General features: G+C 41.4%; 1 protein-coding gene across 1 annotated transcript in view; it reads right to left on the minus strand.

Annotated features, from left to right (window-relative positions):
* LY6K (lymphocyte antigen 6 family member K) overlaps positions 1–14,100 on the minus strand; it is a 30,084-nt gene extending 15,984 nt beyond the window's left edge. The window contains exon 1 of the mRNA XM_074264355.1: positions 14,044–14,100. Within this exon, the coding sequence (XP_074120456.1) occupies positions 14,044–14,049 (6 nt within the window). The 5' untranslated portion in view covers positions 14,050–14,100. The remainder of the gene's footprint in view (positions 1–14,043) is intronic.
* Positions 14,101–14,860: the final 760 nt, after the last annotated feature.

Genomic DNA, 14,860 nt, shown 5'->3' on the forward strand with positions numbered 1-14,860 from the left:
TGTTCCTTGGATGTCCCCATTCCATCCTTGCCAAATGTCAGAGATTTTATGTTTCAAAACTAGAATGCTACATCTTTTTACATGGAATCACAAGGTTTTCTACTTGGAAGGGAAGAATATAGAATGCTGGGGCTAGAGAGAAACTTAGGAACATCAGCTTCCTGAGCAGAGAGAAACAATCTAGTGTAAATTCTTCATTTCAGAAATGAACCAATTGGGGCATGGGTTAAATAACTTAACAAAGGTCACATGGGCAGTGATTGAATTAAGGTCTGAGTTCCTGTCTTCAAAGGTCGTGCCTTTTTAGAAATGCTTGTTAAAAAACAAAACAAAACAAAAACAAAAACAAAACTAACTTCTATAAGAATGGATGGTGTCTAAGCTTTCTAATATATATATTTTTAAAAGTTACCCAGTTTCAGTTGATTTTTTGTAATCATTCTAAGTCAAGGAGCCTCATGCTTCTTCACAAAAAGTTCAGGGACAGAGAGCACAACGGATAGAACACTAGACCTGGAGACTTTGAGCAAATCATTTAACTTCTGTTTGCCTCAGTTTCCTCAATTGTAAAAATCAGGATAATAATGGCAACCTACCTTGCAGGTTTCTGTAAAGATCACATGAGATAATATTTATAAAAAAGCACTTAGCATATTGCCTGGCAAATAGTACGTGCTATATAAATATTTATTCCTTCCTTTCCCTGACTCATAGACACCTAATAAAAATAGTTTCTCTCATTTGGATTTATCCACCTAAGCACACTGGGTATAACTAATTGGTCTGTGCTTCAATTCCATACTCACTCTCAGCCAATCAATTGATCAACCATCAATTACCTGATAAGATGGTAGATCTTTGGTATGGTCCACATTCCTAATGAATAATTTTAATTAATTCCACCTTCCACCTACCAAGAGAAAACCTAAGGTATTAAAAACAGGACTAGACATTGTTTTTCATCACCTAAAAAGAATCAGAATAATTTTATACCACTGCTCATCCACAAGATTAAAAAAAACCACATATTTTCTTATAATTTCCCATCGTATCTCCCTTTACTTCCATTTTTCTCATTTCATGATGTCTTCCCCATTGTTCAGTAGAAAAATCTCTGAAAGTCCTAGATCCAATTTTTCCCATGTTCCCTCTGATATCAGTATGACCTTGAGCAAGAAGTATTCTATATTCAGTGTTTTAAGGCCCCTTCCAGCCAGAAAACCCTAGGATTCAATGTAAAAAGACTTAAAATCCTAAAATTCCCACTGGAAAGAACCAAGAGGTCATCAAATGCATTCCTTCATGTGGGTCTCAATATTCTCACCTGAAAAAAGGAGAACTTCAGGTTAGATGACCCCTAAGGTCTGGTATAAATCCAGAACCATATAGCTTCTAGGAATCCAATGATTTATGATCCTTGGACTTTTTCCCTTTGATTTATTTGGTTTAACAACATATCATTCTGAATTAATGACAGAGAAAGTACTTGGTCCTGTATTTGGCTGTGTGTGTGTGTGTGTGTGTGTGTGTGTGTGTGTGTGTGTGTGTATGTGAATGTGTATTGAGTACATGGGAGCTATGGTTTACATCAGTGCAGTGGATCTAAGAATGAATAAGGAGTATGTGTGGATCTGGAAATCTGTGTATTTGCAGGAAAATGTGTGTGAGAGTTGTGTGAAGATGAGCAAGGGAGAGATGAGCTGTGTTAATGAAGCAGTATTTTCCAGAGCTCTATCCCTAGGTAGTTTGGAAAGAGCTTCCTACCAGGTGAGCTGGACAAAGACCAGCTCCCAGGGAGTGACCAATCCATGACTACCAGGGTTATAAAAAAAGATACCTTAAACCTCAATTTATGGATAAAGAAATTGATTTCTACAGATGCTGGGAAATTTGCCCAAGATCACACAGGTAGTCCTAGACAGCAACCATATCTTCTGATCTTAGGTCCAGCTTTTACTCATTTCATCCTTGCTAACACTATACTGTGTGCTGAAAAAATAAAATTTATATGGGATGTGATCCCTGAACCCATGGACTGTCTAGTCATGTTATCTCCTAAATTGGAAGTGGTTAGTTATTGAGTCTGATATTCTCATTTGACAGACAAGGGAACTGAGTCTCGGAGAAGAAAGGGAAATGAATCACCTGAAATCATAGAGCCAGTTAATTTTTTTTTACCAGAGACTTGCCCTAGTTGTTATAAGGAGCAATGATAATAAGGAGAAAATAGCAATATGAAGGAAATCAAGTCATATGGGATTAAAAGGAAAATGAGCTTTACTCCTTTCCTCTGCGTTCTTTCCTTTCCCTTGTCTCTCCTTCTTCCTTCCTTTATGTCCATTCCCAATTTCTTTGTTCTCTCAAGCATCCACAGGGCAGCTATTCTATTCATCGTTAGCAATTTCTATAATTTCTATGACTGAACAAAATGAATTTCCCAGTGACCAATTTTCTGGACCCCACATCCAGTCTCCTCCAGTCCAAAGCCCACTCTTATGGCATTCCTGGCAGAGCTTGCCACTATGCTAGCAGTGCCTTTGATTATCCAGGATCCATACCAGGTGCCCTGGAGGCAGATTCAGTGAGATACTCTCTCCATCTCTCAGGATAATTCTCTATGAAACTCATTGAATCATCTTGGAATTCACATGCTCCAAGTTGGAAACATTTTTTCTTAGTCTTGTATTTTTAGCAATTTCAAGAAAAGTCCAAACCCACAGCTATGCTTTGAAAATATAATGGTCATTTGGTTCTCTAAGAATAATCTTCCAATGAGGAGAGGTAGTCCTGAATGATTAAATTTTAATGGAAGCTTAAAATAGGAGGGAAAGTGGCAAAGAACAGCACTCCTTACTGAGAGGGAAAGAGATTCTCTTATCTGCTAGGGATTCTCTTCTCTCCCAAGCTTCGGCTTGACACTTCCCTCAGGCCAACTCATCAACGATTTTCTGATTAATCTTCACAGGCTGAGAGTCAGAGATAAGAGGGGCTGGCCACCATTCTGGAGAAGGTCCAGGACTTAGAAGTTATCAACAGTGCTACTGAGAGATGGGATCAGGTAGGGACATACAGTGCAGGATGTGACTACAGAGTGAGGCATGGAGTTCCAAGTTGAGAGGGCTTGTATTTGAGGGCCAGTCAGTTCTGCCTCTGACTCTGAAAGGGGTAGGAAGAAGAGAGGTCGAAGAAAGAGTATTTCAAGCCTCTGAGCCACTATGTGACTTTTTTGTTCTCTGAGCCACAGTTTACATCCCTGTCAGATGAGGGGATTAGACTAAATTATTTCTGAAATTATTTCCAATTCTATCATTCTAATGTTCACAGACCCTTGAGGGAACTACAGTGGAATGTAATGGATCAAGAGATATTGAGATGGGATGAATAAGAAAGGAAAGTGGACATTTTCACTGATCCTTAAGACCAAACTTTTTTTCCAAAATGGTTAAGAGGCAAAATGATTTCAGCTGTCTCCATAATCTAGGACTTCAAGAATCCAAATGAAATGACAGTTCTTCGAGCTAAAGAGAAACCATTTCTAATGGTTTACTCATTCCCCTTCTCCTACTGCCCACCACACTGTTGGCAGAAGGTGGTCTATGGGCTTGCAACAGAATTCAACTCAAAGCTACATCTTCCTGCGCCGCCATGGGAACCCAAATGGCCAGAGCTGGCTTGGGCTACAACCATAACACACACATGAGTCCTTGGTACCCCAAGAGAGCTCCTGGTTGAGAAGAGCCACGTCCACCAGAATAATCTTGCCGTTGCCATGTGCAGTGAAATCCTGATTCTGCTCATTTCACTTAGCGTAAGACATCTCTTTCTAAAAACACAAAGGAGACCAGAGTAAAAGCAGAAGATAAATAGAAGTGATGGAGAAACAGGTAGGCAGCTATGGAGACAGAAAGCCATGAATTAAAATCCTGCTTCTGACACATACTAGATTCATAACCACAAGGCAAGTCACGTCATTTCTAAGTGCCCAGGCAATTATAAAAGCTAGATAACACAAGTAATTTGCTGACTGGTATCAATATAGAGAATTTCCATGTTGGGAATTCTCCCACATCAATGAAATCAAAGGTCCAGTCCTCCTCATCCCTCTTCCCGGCTCAAAGGATCCTTCTACTCTGACATTCTGTTTTAAATCTCTTTAAAATTCTGATAGTATGTCTTCTAAAGACTCAACCCTGAGAGGTTGTGTTTCGTTCTCCAGAGTTTCTTGCATTTCTGTTATTCTTTGTCTGAGGTCCTTTTCAGCTCTGATTTCTCCTACTCTTAAGATCCCCTCTGGCCAAACCTCTGTTCTAAGGTTCCATTTCTTTTTTAGAACCTTACATGTTAAGTTTCTTCCACCTCTGACATTCTACATTATACAGCCTTACATTCTAAGTTATGAAATGTTTCCCAGCTCAGGTGTTCTTAAATTTTATTAGTGCTTACTATAGTAAACAGTCTCTTCTTACATTAAAAACTCAATCACTGGGAGTGAGAAGAAAGACAAAAAGAGAGTTCCTCTCCATATGGAATTTGCATTTTGCTTAGGGAAGCAACACTCAGACAACCGTGTATAGACAAAATACAAATTAAATTGGAAGTGATACTAGAGGGAAGGCAACATAGTATTGAGGGAGACTGGGGAAACCTTGCCAAAATTAAAATTTAATCTAAGTCTGGAAGGAAACAAGGAAAGGGGTAGGAGGAAGGTAGGTCGAGGAAAGAGTATTTCAAGCATGGAAAAAAAGAGAAATATCCTGTGATCTGGGACATAGGGAAGTGTGTAGAAGCAGCAGCAGAGTGCGCATTGGGGAGTAAAGTGTTAGAAGATTGAAAAGGGAGAAAGGACCACATTGTGAAGAAGTTGGCTTTTAAAAATCAAACAGGATTTTGTAGTTGATCATAAAGGTAATAGAATGATCTAGAAGTTGCTTTTTATGTGAAAAAGATTTAATTTCTGTATTAAAACTGTTGAATTTGAAACAAGACATTAATTTTTTTTCTTTTCCTTTTTATGTCCCAGAGGTGGAGCACAGAAAGAGTATAGCAAAGTATTGTGCAAAAATCTGTCCAATAAGAAGGAAGTTTGAAGGAAAAGTATTCCAGAATTATTATACAGGCTGCTGTGTTACCAACTTATGCAATTTCAAAAAGCTAGGAAAAGGACACCAGCTGGGAGCCAGTATTCCCCTGCTAACAATGGTGTTTGTAGCATGTTTCACCAGGGCCTTTCAGATTGGACTGTGATATGTTGAAATAAAGCTCTGACCCTCCCCCAAAGACCCTGTCCATGTATCCCTCTCCATCTGGCAGTAAGAAATCCACTTCCATGTCTTCCCATAAATCTTTCCCAAAGAAGCCAATGAATGTGCTGGGGGGGGGGGGTCTTCTTATTCTCATCAGCCTCAGAGTACTAATATATAAGCATACAGAAGTACATAAAGTCCTCTACACATTCTTATTATAAAATATTCCCCTCTTTTTTCAGGCACATGCTTCTTTCATAATATCTTTGGAGCCATTTTTTATGGACTAGTCTATCTTGAAAGCCTATTCCTGCTAGTGTGTACTCTTGACATCCATTTTCATTGTCCCTTGCCTCATTTGGAATTTCGAATCTGGTGTTCAGGACTTAGTACCACTGGGAAGCAAACATCAAATGAGATAACAGTAATGTCAAGCATTGCAAAAACTATGAATCAACTAATTTTTATATCTCCAGAAATGCCAAACACAATAGTTTTGATTTTTTTTTTTTTTGGTGAAGTGAATAGGGTTAAGTGGTCACATAGGGTCATACAGTTAGTTAATATCAAATGTCTTACAGATGGATTTAAACTCATATTCTCCTGACTCCAGAGTTATCCACTGTACCACTACTCCCCCCTCCTCAAGTAGAATCTTGATATTTTTAATTGAACATTGCTGTTTTTCATATGATTATTATTTTATAAGAACTAAATACTATGTTGGATCATATTTTAGATCAAAATAAAATTAAATTAAAAACCATCCTCTCTTCCAAATTAAAACTACCTTATTATTCTCTGGCGGAATCCAATTTAAACCTTCTCTTTGCCAAGATATGTTTGCTGTTTGTCCTGATACTGATATTGGTACAGGCCTCACTTACCTTGGGGTAAATCCATTCACTATGTGAAGTAATGGATAGTAGGTTAGATTGAGAGTCAGGACCTAAATATCAGCCCTAGCTTTTCCATTTACTGCCAGCACAATCACCACTGAGTCTCTTTCTCTCTCTGGGTCTGTTTTCGCCTCTGGAAAGTGGGGAAGTTGGACTCAATGTGCTTCAGATCCCTTCCAGCTCAATTTAGGATCCTGTGAACCTAGAATTCCTTCCATATCTGTTTTTATACTAAGATGTTATGAAGAGCTTGAGTGTGATACTGTAGGATCCTCCCAATATTGGAAGTCAGAGAAGTGGGGATTTAAACCCTGACTCTTGCTTGTCTTGCATAATGCTGGCAAGCCACTTCTCTTTGGACCTCACTTCTCTTAATTGTAACACTGGAGGATAGTGGAATGGTCTAGATTAGGTATTCTTAACTTGAGATTCAAAGAGAGAGCCTATAATTTTGATTTTTTAAAATTTATTTAATATTTAAGTTTTCCTTAGTTATATGTAAAACAAATTTTAACATTTGTTTTTAAAATTTTTAAGTTCCAGAATCTATCCTTTCCTCCCTTTCCTCTTCCCCACCATTAAGAAGATACTTGTGAAATTATGCAAAACATTTCTTTAAAGTTATGTTGCTTATATTTTAACATCTTTAACATGTATTGGTCAACCTGCCATCTGGGGGAGGGGGTGGGGGGGAAAGAGGGGAAAAATAGGAACAAAAGGTTTTGCAATTGTCAATGCTGGAAAATTACCCATGCATATATCTTGTAAATAAAAAACTATAATAAAAAAAATAAAGTTATGTTGTGAAAGCAAACATAGATTTCCCTCCAAAAAATACCTTAAGAAAAATAAAGTTTTTTTAAAGCATGCTACAATTTGTATTCAGACACAAACAGTTCTTTCTCTGTGTATAGATAGCATTTTTCATCATAAGTCCTTCAGAGTAGTCTTGGATCATTGTACTACTGAAAATAGTAAAGTTATTCACAGCTGATCATCCCACAACATTGCTATTACTTTGTACACAGTTCATTTCATTTTGCATGAGCTCATGGAGGACTTTCCAAGTTTTTCTGAGAGCATCTTGCTCATCATTTCTTATAGAACAATAGTATTCCATCATAATCACGTACTATAATTTATTCAGACAGTTTCCATTTGATGGACATCCTCTCAGTTTCCAATTCTTTGCCCTGAGAAAAAATTGCTATAAATATTTTTGTATATATAGAACCTTATTTTTTTCTTCCTTCCTTCCATTCCAATGGAAAAAAAGGTGAAGGAGGACTTAGACCAGAAAACTGGAAGGGGAAAGTGGTCTCAACTCAGAGTAGAAGAGAAAGTTTGAAGAACATCCCAATGCTAATTTATGGTGGGAAACAGGGACCATATTTTGTAGTTATTCTAGGGAGTTTTAAGGTATTGAGGAGGCTAGCTTCTCTGAGATAGTAATTTGCTTTAAAGGACAGCATCCTGTTTTCTCTGATAATTAATGTATGAATTTTTAGGGGCAAGTAGCATGAAAATTAGTGGAGAAGAGGGAGGGTATGTTGGTGAAGAGTCAGTGATGATCCTTTGGGAAGCAAACTGATCCTGATGAAGAAAAGAAGTGAGATTAGAATATAGGATTTGGTGACAGGGTAATTTCCACCACAAAGTACTGCTTACCTCCTACATTATTTCCCTCACAAAATTATATTTCTAAGAGTAAATCACAACAAAATCGGGATGATTTGCCACCACAGAGCAAAGAAGATTCTCAACTTCTCTATTTCCTCCATAAATGGAACATAGAACTGATATTTTGGTACTTGACAAAGCCTAAACATGACTATTTATCTGTGCACATATATCTTTGCCCTGAGAATAGGGGAATTCCACTCTACTCCATACTCTTGACCATTAAACAAACTAGAAAGATTATATTCTATTTAGAACTGGAAGATCTGTGGTCCGATATAATACTATAAACATACATTAAGTGCCTACTATGTACTAGGCCCTTTGCTAAGCACTAGGATAGAAATAAGAAAGAAAAAAGGCTGTTATCTGCCCTCAAGGAGCTTGCATTCTAATTCGAAAGGTAAAAAGCACAAAGAAGCTGAAGGGGAGGGGGCTAGTATGGAGGGGAGCAGGATAGGAGAGTTAAACCAAACATTGCAGAACTTTCAAAACCATTTAGATAAAGGTATTTCAATATAAATTATTTTATTATTATCCTCTGTATGCTTTTAAAAACATATTTCTGAGAAGGGTCCCAAGGCTTTTTCAGACTGCCCAAAATAATATATGTTTTCTCTTGGGAAAGTCCCTAGGATAAGCAGTAACATGCACTTTGTACATTTCTGCTAAGTGCTAAGTCCTTTTCTTTTATCTTTTATTTCTTTTTGGTTCATCCTAACCTTTCCCCTCAGTCATTCAAGGCCCAGATAACATTCTGCACCACATTGCTTACGCAACCTGCTGCCAAGTAAAATTTACTGCTTTCTTCCATGATTTTGGATTGAAAATAAACCCTGGTTCCTTCCTGTGAACTATTGTTGACAAATTATTGGAATATCTAGAAGAAGATACATTTTTGGGAGGTTCTGTTGGCCACCCTTTTGTCCAAAGCGTTTTCTAATAAACAAATTCTATGGATTTCAGTTAAGGATCCTCATCAGCTCTCACATGGACTATTGCAATTCACCTTCTAATTGGTCTCCCTGCCCCAGGTTTCTTGCTACTACAACAATTGATGGGTCAGAATTAAGAGTTAATTAAAGGGAAACAGAAGACAGGGAAGGGAGATCAGAGAAATGCAAATTAAGACAACTCTGAGATACCACTACACACCTGTCAGATTGGCTAAGATGACAGGAAGAAATAATGATGAATGTTGGAGGGGATGTGGGAAAACTGGGACACTGATACATTGTTGGTGGAGCTGTGAAAGAATCCAGCCATTCTGGAGAGCAATTTGGAACTATGCCCAAAAAGTTATCAAATTATACATACCCTTTGACCCAGCATTGCTGCTATTGGGATTATATCCCAAAGAAATACTAAAGAGCAGAAAGGGACCTGTATGTGCCAAAATGTTTGTGGCAGCTCTTTTTGTTATAGCTAGAAACTGGAAGTTGAATGGATGTCCATCAATTGGAGAATGGTTGGGTAAATTATGGTATATGAAGGCTATGGAATATTATTGCTCTGTAAGAAATGACCAGCAGGAGGAATACAGAGAGGCTTGGAGAGACTTACATCAACTGATGCTGAGTGAAATGAGCAGAACCAGAAGATCATTATACACTTCAATGCTGTATGAGGATGTATTCTGATGGAAGTGGATATCTTCAACATAAAGAAGATCCAACTCACTTCCAGTTGATCAATGATGGACAGAAACAACTACACCCAGAGAAGGAACACTGGGAAGTGAATGTAAATTGTTAGCACTACGTGTCTATCTACCCAGATTACTTATACCTTCGGAATCCAATACTTAACGTGCAACAAGAAAATGGTATTTACACACATATATTGTATCTGTGTTATACTATAACACCTGTAAAATGTATGGGATTGCCTGTCATCGGGGGGGAGGGAGTGGAGGGAGGGGGGATAATTTGGAAAAATGAATACAAGGGATAATATTATTAAAAAATGATGGACACATTCTTTTTGCAAAATTAAAAGAAAAGAAAAGAAAAGAAAAGTAGCCATTGGAAGAGACTGAGAAGATTCTGTCATTCAGGTAGAAGATTTAGAAGAGAATATTATTACAAGGGAACAAATGAATTAAAAAAATACATTAGTTAAGACTGCACAGTTAGTTGTGCAGTTCCTCCTTAGAGTCGGGAGAAACTGAGTTCAAATTTGACCTGGGTCACTATGTGATCTTGGGCACATCACAATCCTAATTGCCTCAACAAAAGAGAGCTTGTTGTACACTAAAAATTGTGAATAGAAATGCTCCTGCTTTCAAGGTGTTCATACTCTACTTGGGGAAATTATTACAGAAGAGAAAGTTTGGCTAAAGGGAAACTGGAAAACCCAGAAGACTTACAGGTGCTGCCATCAGAAGGGACAAATTAAAAGATATGGGGGTTCTTAGGTTGGCTAGCTAGGTTAGATTATTGGGAAAGTGGTAGGGCCAGGAAAACATGAATAGGAGTAGTAGGGCAAATGGGAAGGCCTGATGTTCCTCCATCTCACCGAAAAGAATGACAACGATATCTTCCATGTCATCCCATTAGTGTGAATATTTAGGAGATAGAAATGACAAGATTTAGTGATGGACTGTGTATCAGGGATAAGGGAAATGTACAAAGGGGATAACGCCAAGATTACAAGTCTGGGTGACTGGATTTAAGATGGTACCTCCACAGAAATGGGGGAGTTTGGAGAGGGAACAGGTTTAGCTTTGGAGGTAATAAGTTTATTTTATTCATATTGAGTTTGGGAGAACAAAGTGAGGATAGGCACCTATGAGTGACAGCCCAGGAGAGAGACTAGGATGGATGGATAAACGTGGGAGTTGTAAGTATAGAGGTTATCTTTAGATCAAGGGAGCTATGAGAAGGTATATAGAGAGGTATATAGATGTTGCCCTAGAGAGAAGAGGGCAGAAGATGGAAGCATGGGGGTCAATACATGATGAGGCAACAGAGGGATTGAGAATGAGCAGGCTGGGGAGAGCAAAAAAACTGTGCCAATTAGTATTTAGAAACCCAGTCTGAAAAGCAAAAAACAAATCAAAATCCAGCAAAATAGAACACTAAAAAAGTGAGACAGCAATAAAACATTAAAAAAACTATCCAAGAAATTATATTTCTCAAGTAAGAATCAGAATTTCTCAAAAGCTTAGCATAATTATTCACATTTAAAAATAAATTAATGAGTGAGTGAAGAATGCATCTTCTCCACACTTTGATAAGCAGTTGGATGGACAATCTATGGCTTGCCCATCACTACCTCCATCTTAGGCAGTCACTGTATCAAATCAGCATCAAATAGGGAGAACAGAGCAAGGGGGGGTTCCTTTGGGAGATCGAGCTGGGTTCTCAAGCCTCTCCCTGAAACAGAGCTCTCTTAAAAACCCCATCCTTCCATTGATGCTGCAAGGTCACAAGTCTGGGAATAGCATTCAAGGGTGGAAGGCCACCCAAAGGGTAGCGGAGAGGCCAAGCAGCACCCAGAGATGTCACCAGAGACATGCTTGATAGAAAAAGGGAGCAGGTCAGGGAGTGAGAACAATGAACCACCGCCCAGCACATAGTAGGTGCTTAAGAAGGTTTTAATGAATTGAACTGGTCAACAGGCTGCCAGCATATTGGGTAGTCTCCTGATGAAGAGTCGTAGGTCGGGGAACAGTCCCACAGGATGGCAGGGCTGAGATGGGTTTCCATCTTTATCTCCAAAGGAAACATCCCCATCAAAGAGGTCACAGATTTTCCTAAGCTAGATTGCGAGGCAGAGCTTCAAGGGCCTGTGACCATTGCCAAGCTGAGCCCTTCCAGCTCCAGGTTTGTGATGGGAAGTCCACCTACCAGGCTGGGAGCCTTTCTCCAGTCCTCCCGACATTTCTGCCAATAAAATTCAATAAACACTTATTAAGTGCGTGCTGTGATTTGTCACATCGTAGGAGCCTTTGAAAGCACTAATTCAATTCTACACAATGGCGCGTCAGTGGAAGGAGCCTTTACTGAAGGGGCACGTTCACACATACGCGGGAAGGGAAAACAAAAGAAAAACTTCAACCAAAACGCTCAGGTCCCCGTGAGCGCTCAGTATGAACACAAGTAGAGGAACGTGCGTTTTTAAAGGTAAGTAGGGCAGGGCCGAATGGGTTTATTCTCTACTTTTTCTTATAGATCTTTTTTAAGTAAAATAACCTGGAGATACATCCCTTCCGGTAAGCTGGAAATGCCAGTGATCAGATTGAAAATGAGTAGTTGGAACTAAGAGGACTTTGAGAGCCTTTTCACTTTTGAGTAATATATATCTTAATTCTAAGGTCCGCCCCAGCAAGGCCCTTCCAGCCCTGACCGCCCGTGGTCCCTCTCTGCCCCGGCTGGGGCATGCGCCCTCCCACGGTCCCAGCGGGCCGAGCCCTGCAGGATCCTCTGCCCCGGGCTCCCATCCACCCCCACTCCCGGGTCTCTCCGGCTGCCATGTGCTCAGGCTGGAGGACCCGCCGTGCGGGCAGGGAGGGGGCGGGGAAGCGGCGCAGAGAGCGGGCCCGAGCCGGACGGAGCGCAGCCCTCAGGTACGGCCCGGCCGGATCTGACGCTGGCGGCCGGACCAGTCTGTCACGAGCTGCGGCCGCCTGAGGAGGGGGAGGGGCTGCCGCGAGCTTCGAGGCCCGGAGATTCAGAACCGGGAATCGTACTAGTCGGAGTGCCTCATTTACAGAGGAGGAAACTGAGGCGGGGGGGGGGAGGGGCTTGTCCGGGCCCCACAGCTAAGAAGAGGGCCCCACCCTCCGAACCAAAGGGACATTCACATTTCCTTCCTCGGTGGATTGCCCCTCCCCCAGGCAAATTGGGGGTAAGTGACTTGCCCAGGGTCCCACAGCCGGGAAGTGTTAAGTGTCCGAGGTCACATTTGAATTCGGGTCCTCCCGACTGTAGGGCTGGTGCTCTATCGCCACCTAGCTGTCTCCCTCAGCGAGTGTTTGAGGGCATCTCCTAGTCCCCTAGAAAGAGACAATTACTGCAATGAAAGACCCCCGTGGTGGGCAGTGGAGACTCAGGGTCTGAGCACTTACTCCTCGCGTGGCCATGAGTGATGCAATTTGCATAAATATTTTTACATATTTATTATTTATATACTTAATATTAACTGTCCACCCGGTGACTGGTTTTTCCCCATCTATAAAATAGGAATGTTAATTCCCACCCGTTGTCCTTCCCTATGGCACGGCGTTCTCAGTGCAGATGCTTTGAATATCTTGCTAGGAATTCTGGGAACTATGCTGATTGATTATGATTGATCTTTTATTGATTGATTGGAAACAGACAAAGCTAGTGACTTCTCAGGAGTATCTTTCTCTTTCCTTAGCCCTGTTCCTGTCGGCATTTTATGTTTAACACCTCCTGTGACCCTGACAATTGTGATTCCATGATTCTAGTCAACGGTCATTTTCTTTAAGAAATAATGGCCCCTGAAGCAGCTAGGGGGCGATAAAGCACTAGCCCTGGAGTCAGGAGGCTCTGAGTTCAAATTTGCCCTCCAATACTTAACACTTTCTAACTGTGTGACCCTGGGCAAGTCACTTAACCCCAGACTCAGGGGAAAAAAAAAAGAAAGAAAAAAAAAGAAAAACGAAAATAAATAATGGCCTGTGCATGTCGCAGGTCACTTCAGGCCTCGCTGTAAAACATGGTGACCGGGCTGACTTCATCCTTCCTCACAGATACAAAGAAAATGAAGACGCCCCTGGGGATCATCCTGATTGCAGTCTTGTGCTCGGACTGCGATCCTGCCCTGAACGGGAACGACTCGTCCGCGCTGGGCCACAGCAACGCCACCAGCGAGCCACAGGAGACCACGCCCCGGCCGCGCGCCGAGAAACGGACTACCACAGCTTCAGGTCAGATCACCCGGGCCGGGCCTGGCACAGAGGGCCGCGCGGCTGCTCTGGGCGGCTCCTCCCAGCACTTCTCAGCCGAGTGTGGAGAGGGAAGGGGGAAGGGGGATGGGGGCAGGGGGAGAGGAACAGTCTAGCGTCCTCCACAGAAATAAGGCATTTGGAGGAAGGAGGGAAAGGACGAATCGCCGGGTTCTATGGGAAAGATCACTAGATTTGGGGACAGGATTTTGATTCTTGCATGACTTGAAGTAAACTGTATAATCTCTCGGAGCCTTCGTTTTGCTCCTTAGGAAAATAAAGAGCATTCAGCTAAAAAAATCTCTACCTTCATAGCAGTCTCCCTTCTCTGCGCTTTCGTTACTGCTCTGAACAAGGAAGGGGTGAAGCAGAGGACGCCTCAGCTTCCTCGGAGACCTCAATCTCGTAGTGGCGCAGTGACCCCCTTTTCAGTCAGTCAGTCCACTAGCGTGTGCCAGAAACCGTGGGAAGTGCAGGGGCCACAGAGAACTCAGCCTGCTTGTCCCAGAACCGTGGAACCCGCAGCACAAGTCTGTCGGTGGCGGTCTCGTCCCGCTCACATCCGAAAACCTGCAGTGGCTACAGCACACCCCACAAACGGTCACGTGGCGTCTGTCCAAAGACACTGAATTCTGTCCTCTCCAAGATTCTCGTGTTTATGTTTCAGTGACCGCAGTGACCCCCCTTGTGGGTCACTTTGTGAGGAAAAAACCAAACCAAACCAAACATCTCGGCATTTTAGTGGAGCGAGTCAAAGGAGCGACGTCCCTGGGAAACACACCCTCATTCCCAGGATTAACTTTATTTAAGACAGTCACGTTGTCGCGGTCACGTGACCATCCTACACCCTGGTCAGAACTTGTCCGGAATGTTGCCTTTCCTCCAAGCTTTGCATCTTAAAGGGGTCTCTGGCCGACTGTAAGGCACAGGGAGAGTGATGGTCGGAGCAGTGGGGAACCTTGATAACATATCCCGTGAGAAACCTTAAGGGACTTGGACTATTTGGTTAGAGAAAAGAAGGCTTTGGGGAGACATGATGGTTAGATCCAAGTATTAAAAAACTCTGATGGATAAGAAGCTTGACTCTCAGAGAATAAGTATTATAATATTATAATATATTATAA

This window comes from Sminthopsis crassicaudata, chromosome 1 (assembly GCF_048593235.1).
Source record: "Sminthopsis crassicaudata isolate SCR6 chromosome 1, ASM4859323v1, whole genome shotgun sequence".
Taxonomy (NCBI): domain Eukaryota; kingdom Metazoa; phylum Chordata; class Mammalia; order Dasyuromorphia; family Dasyuridae; genus Sminthopsis; species Sminthopsis crassicaudata.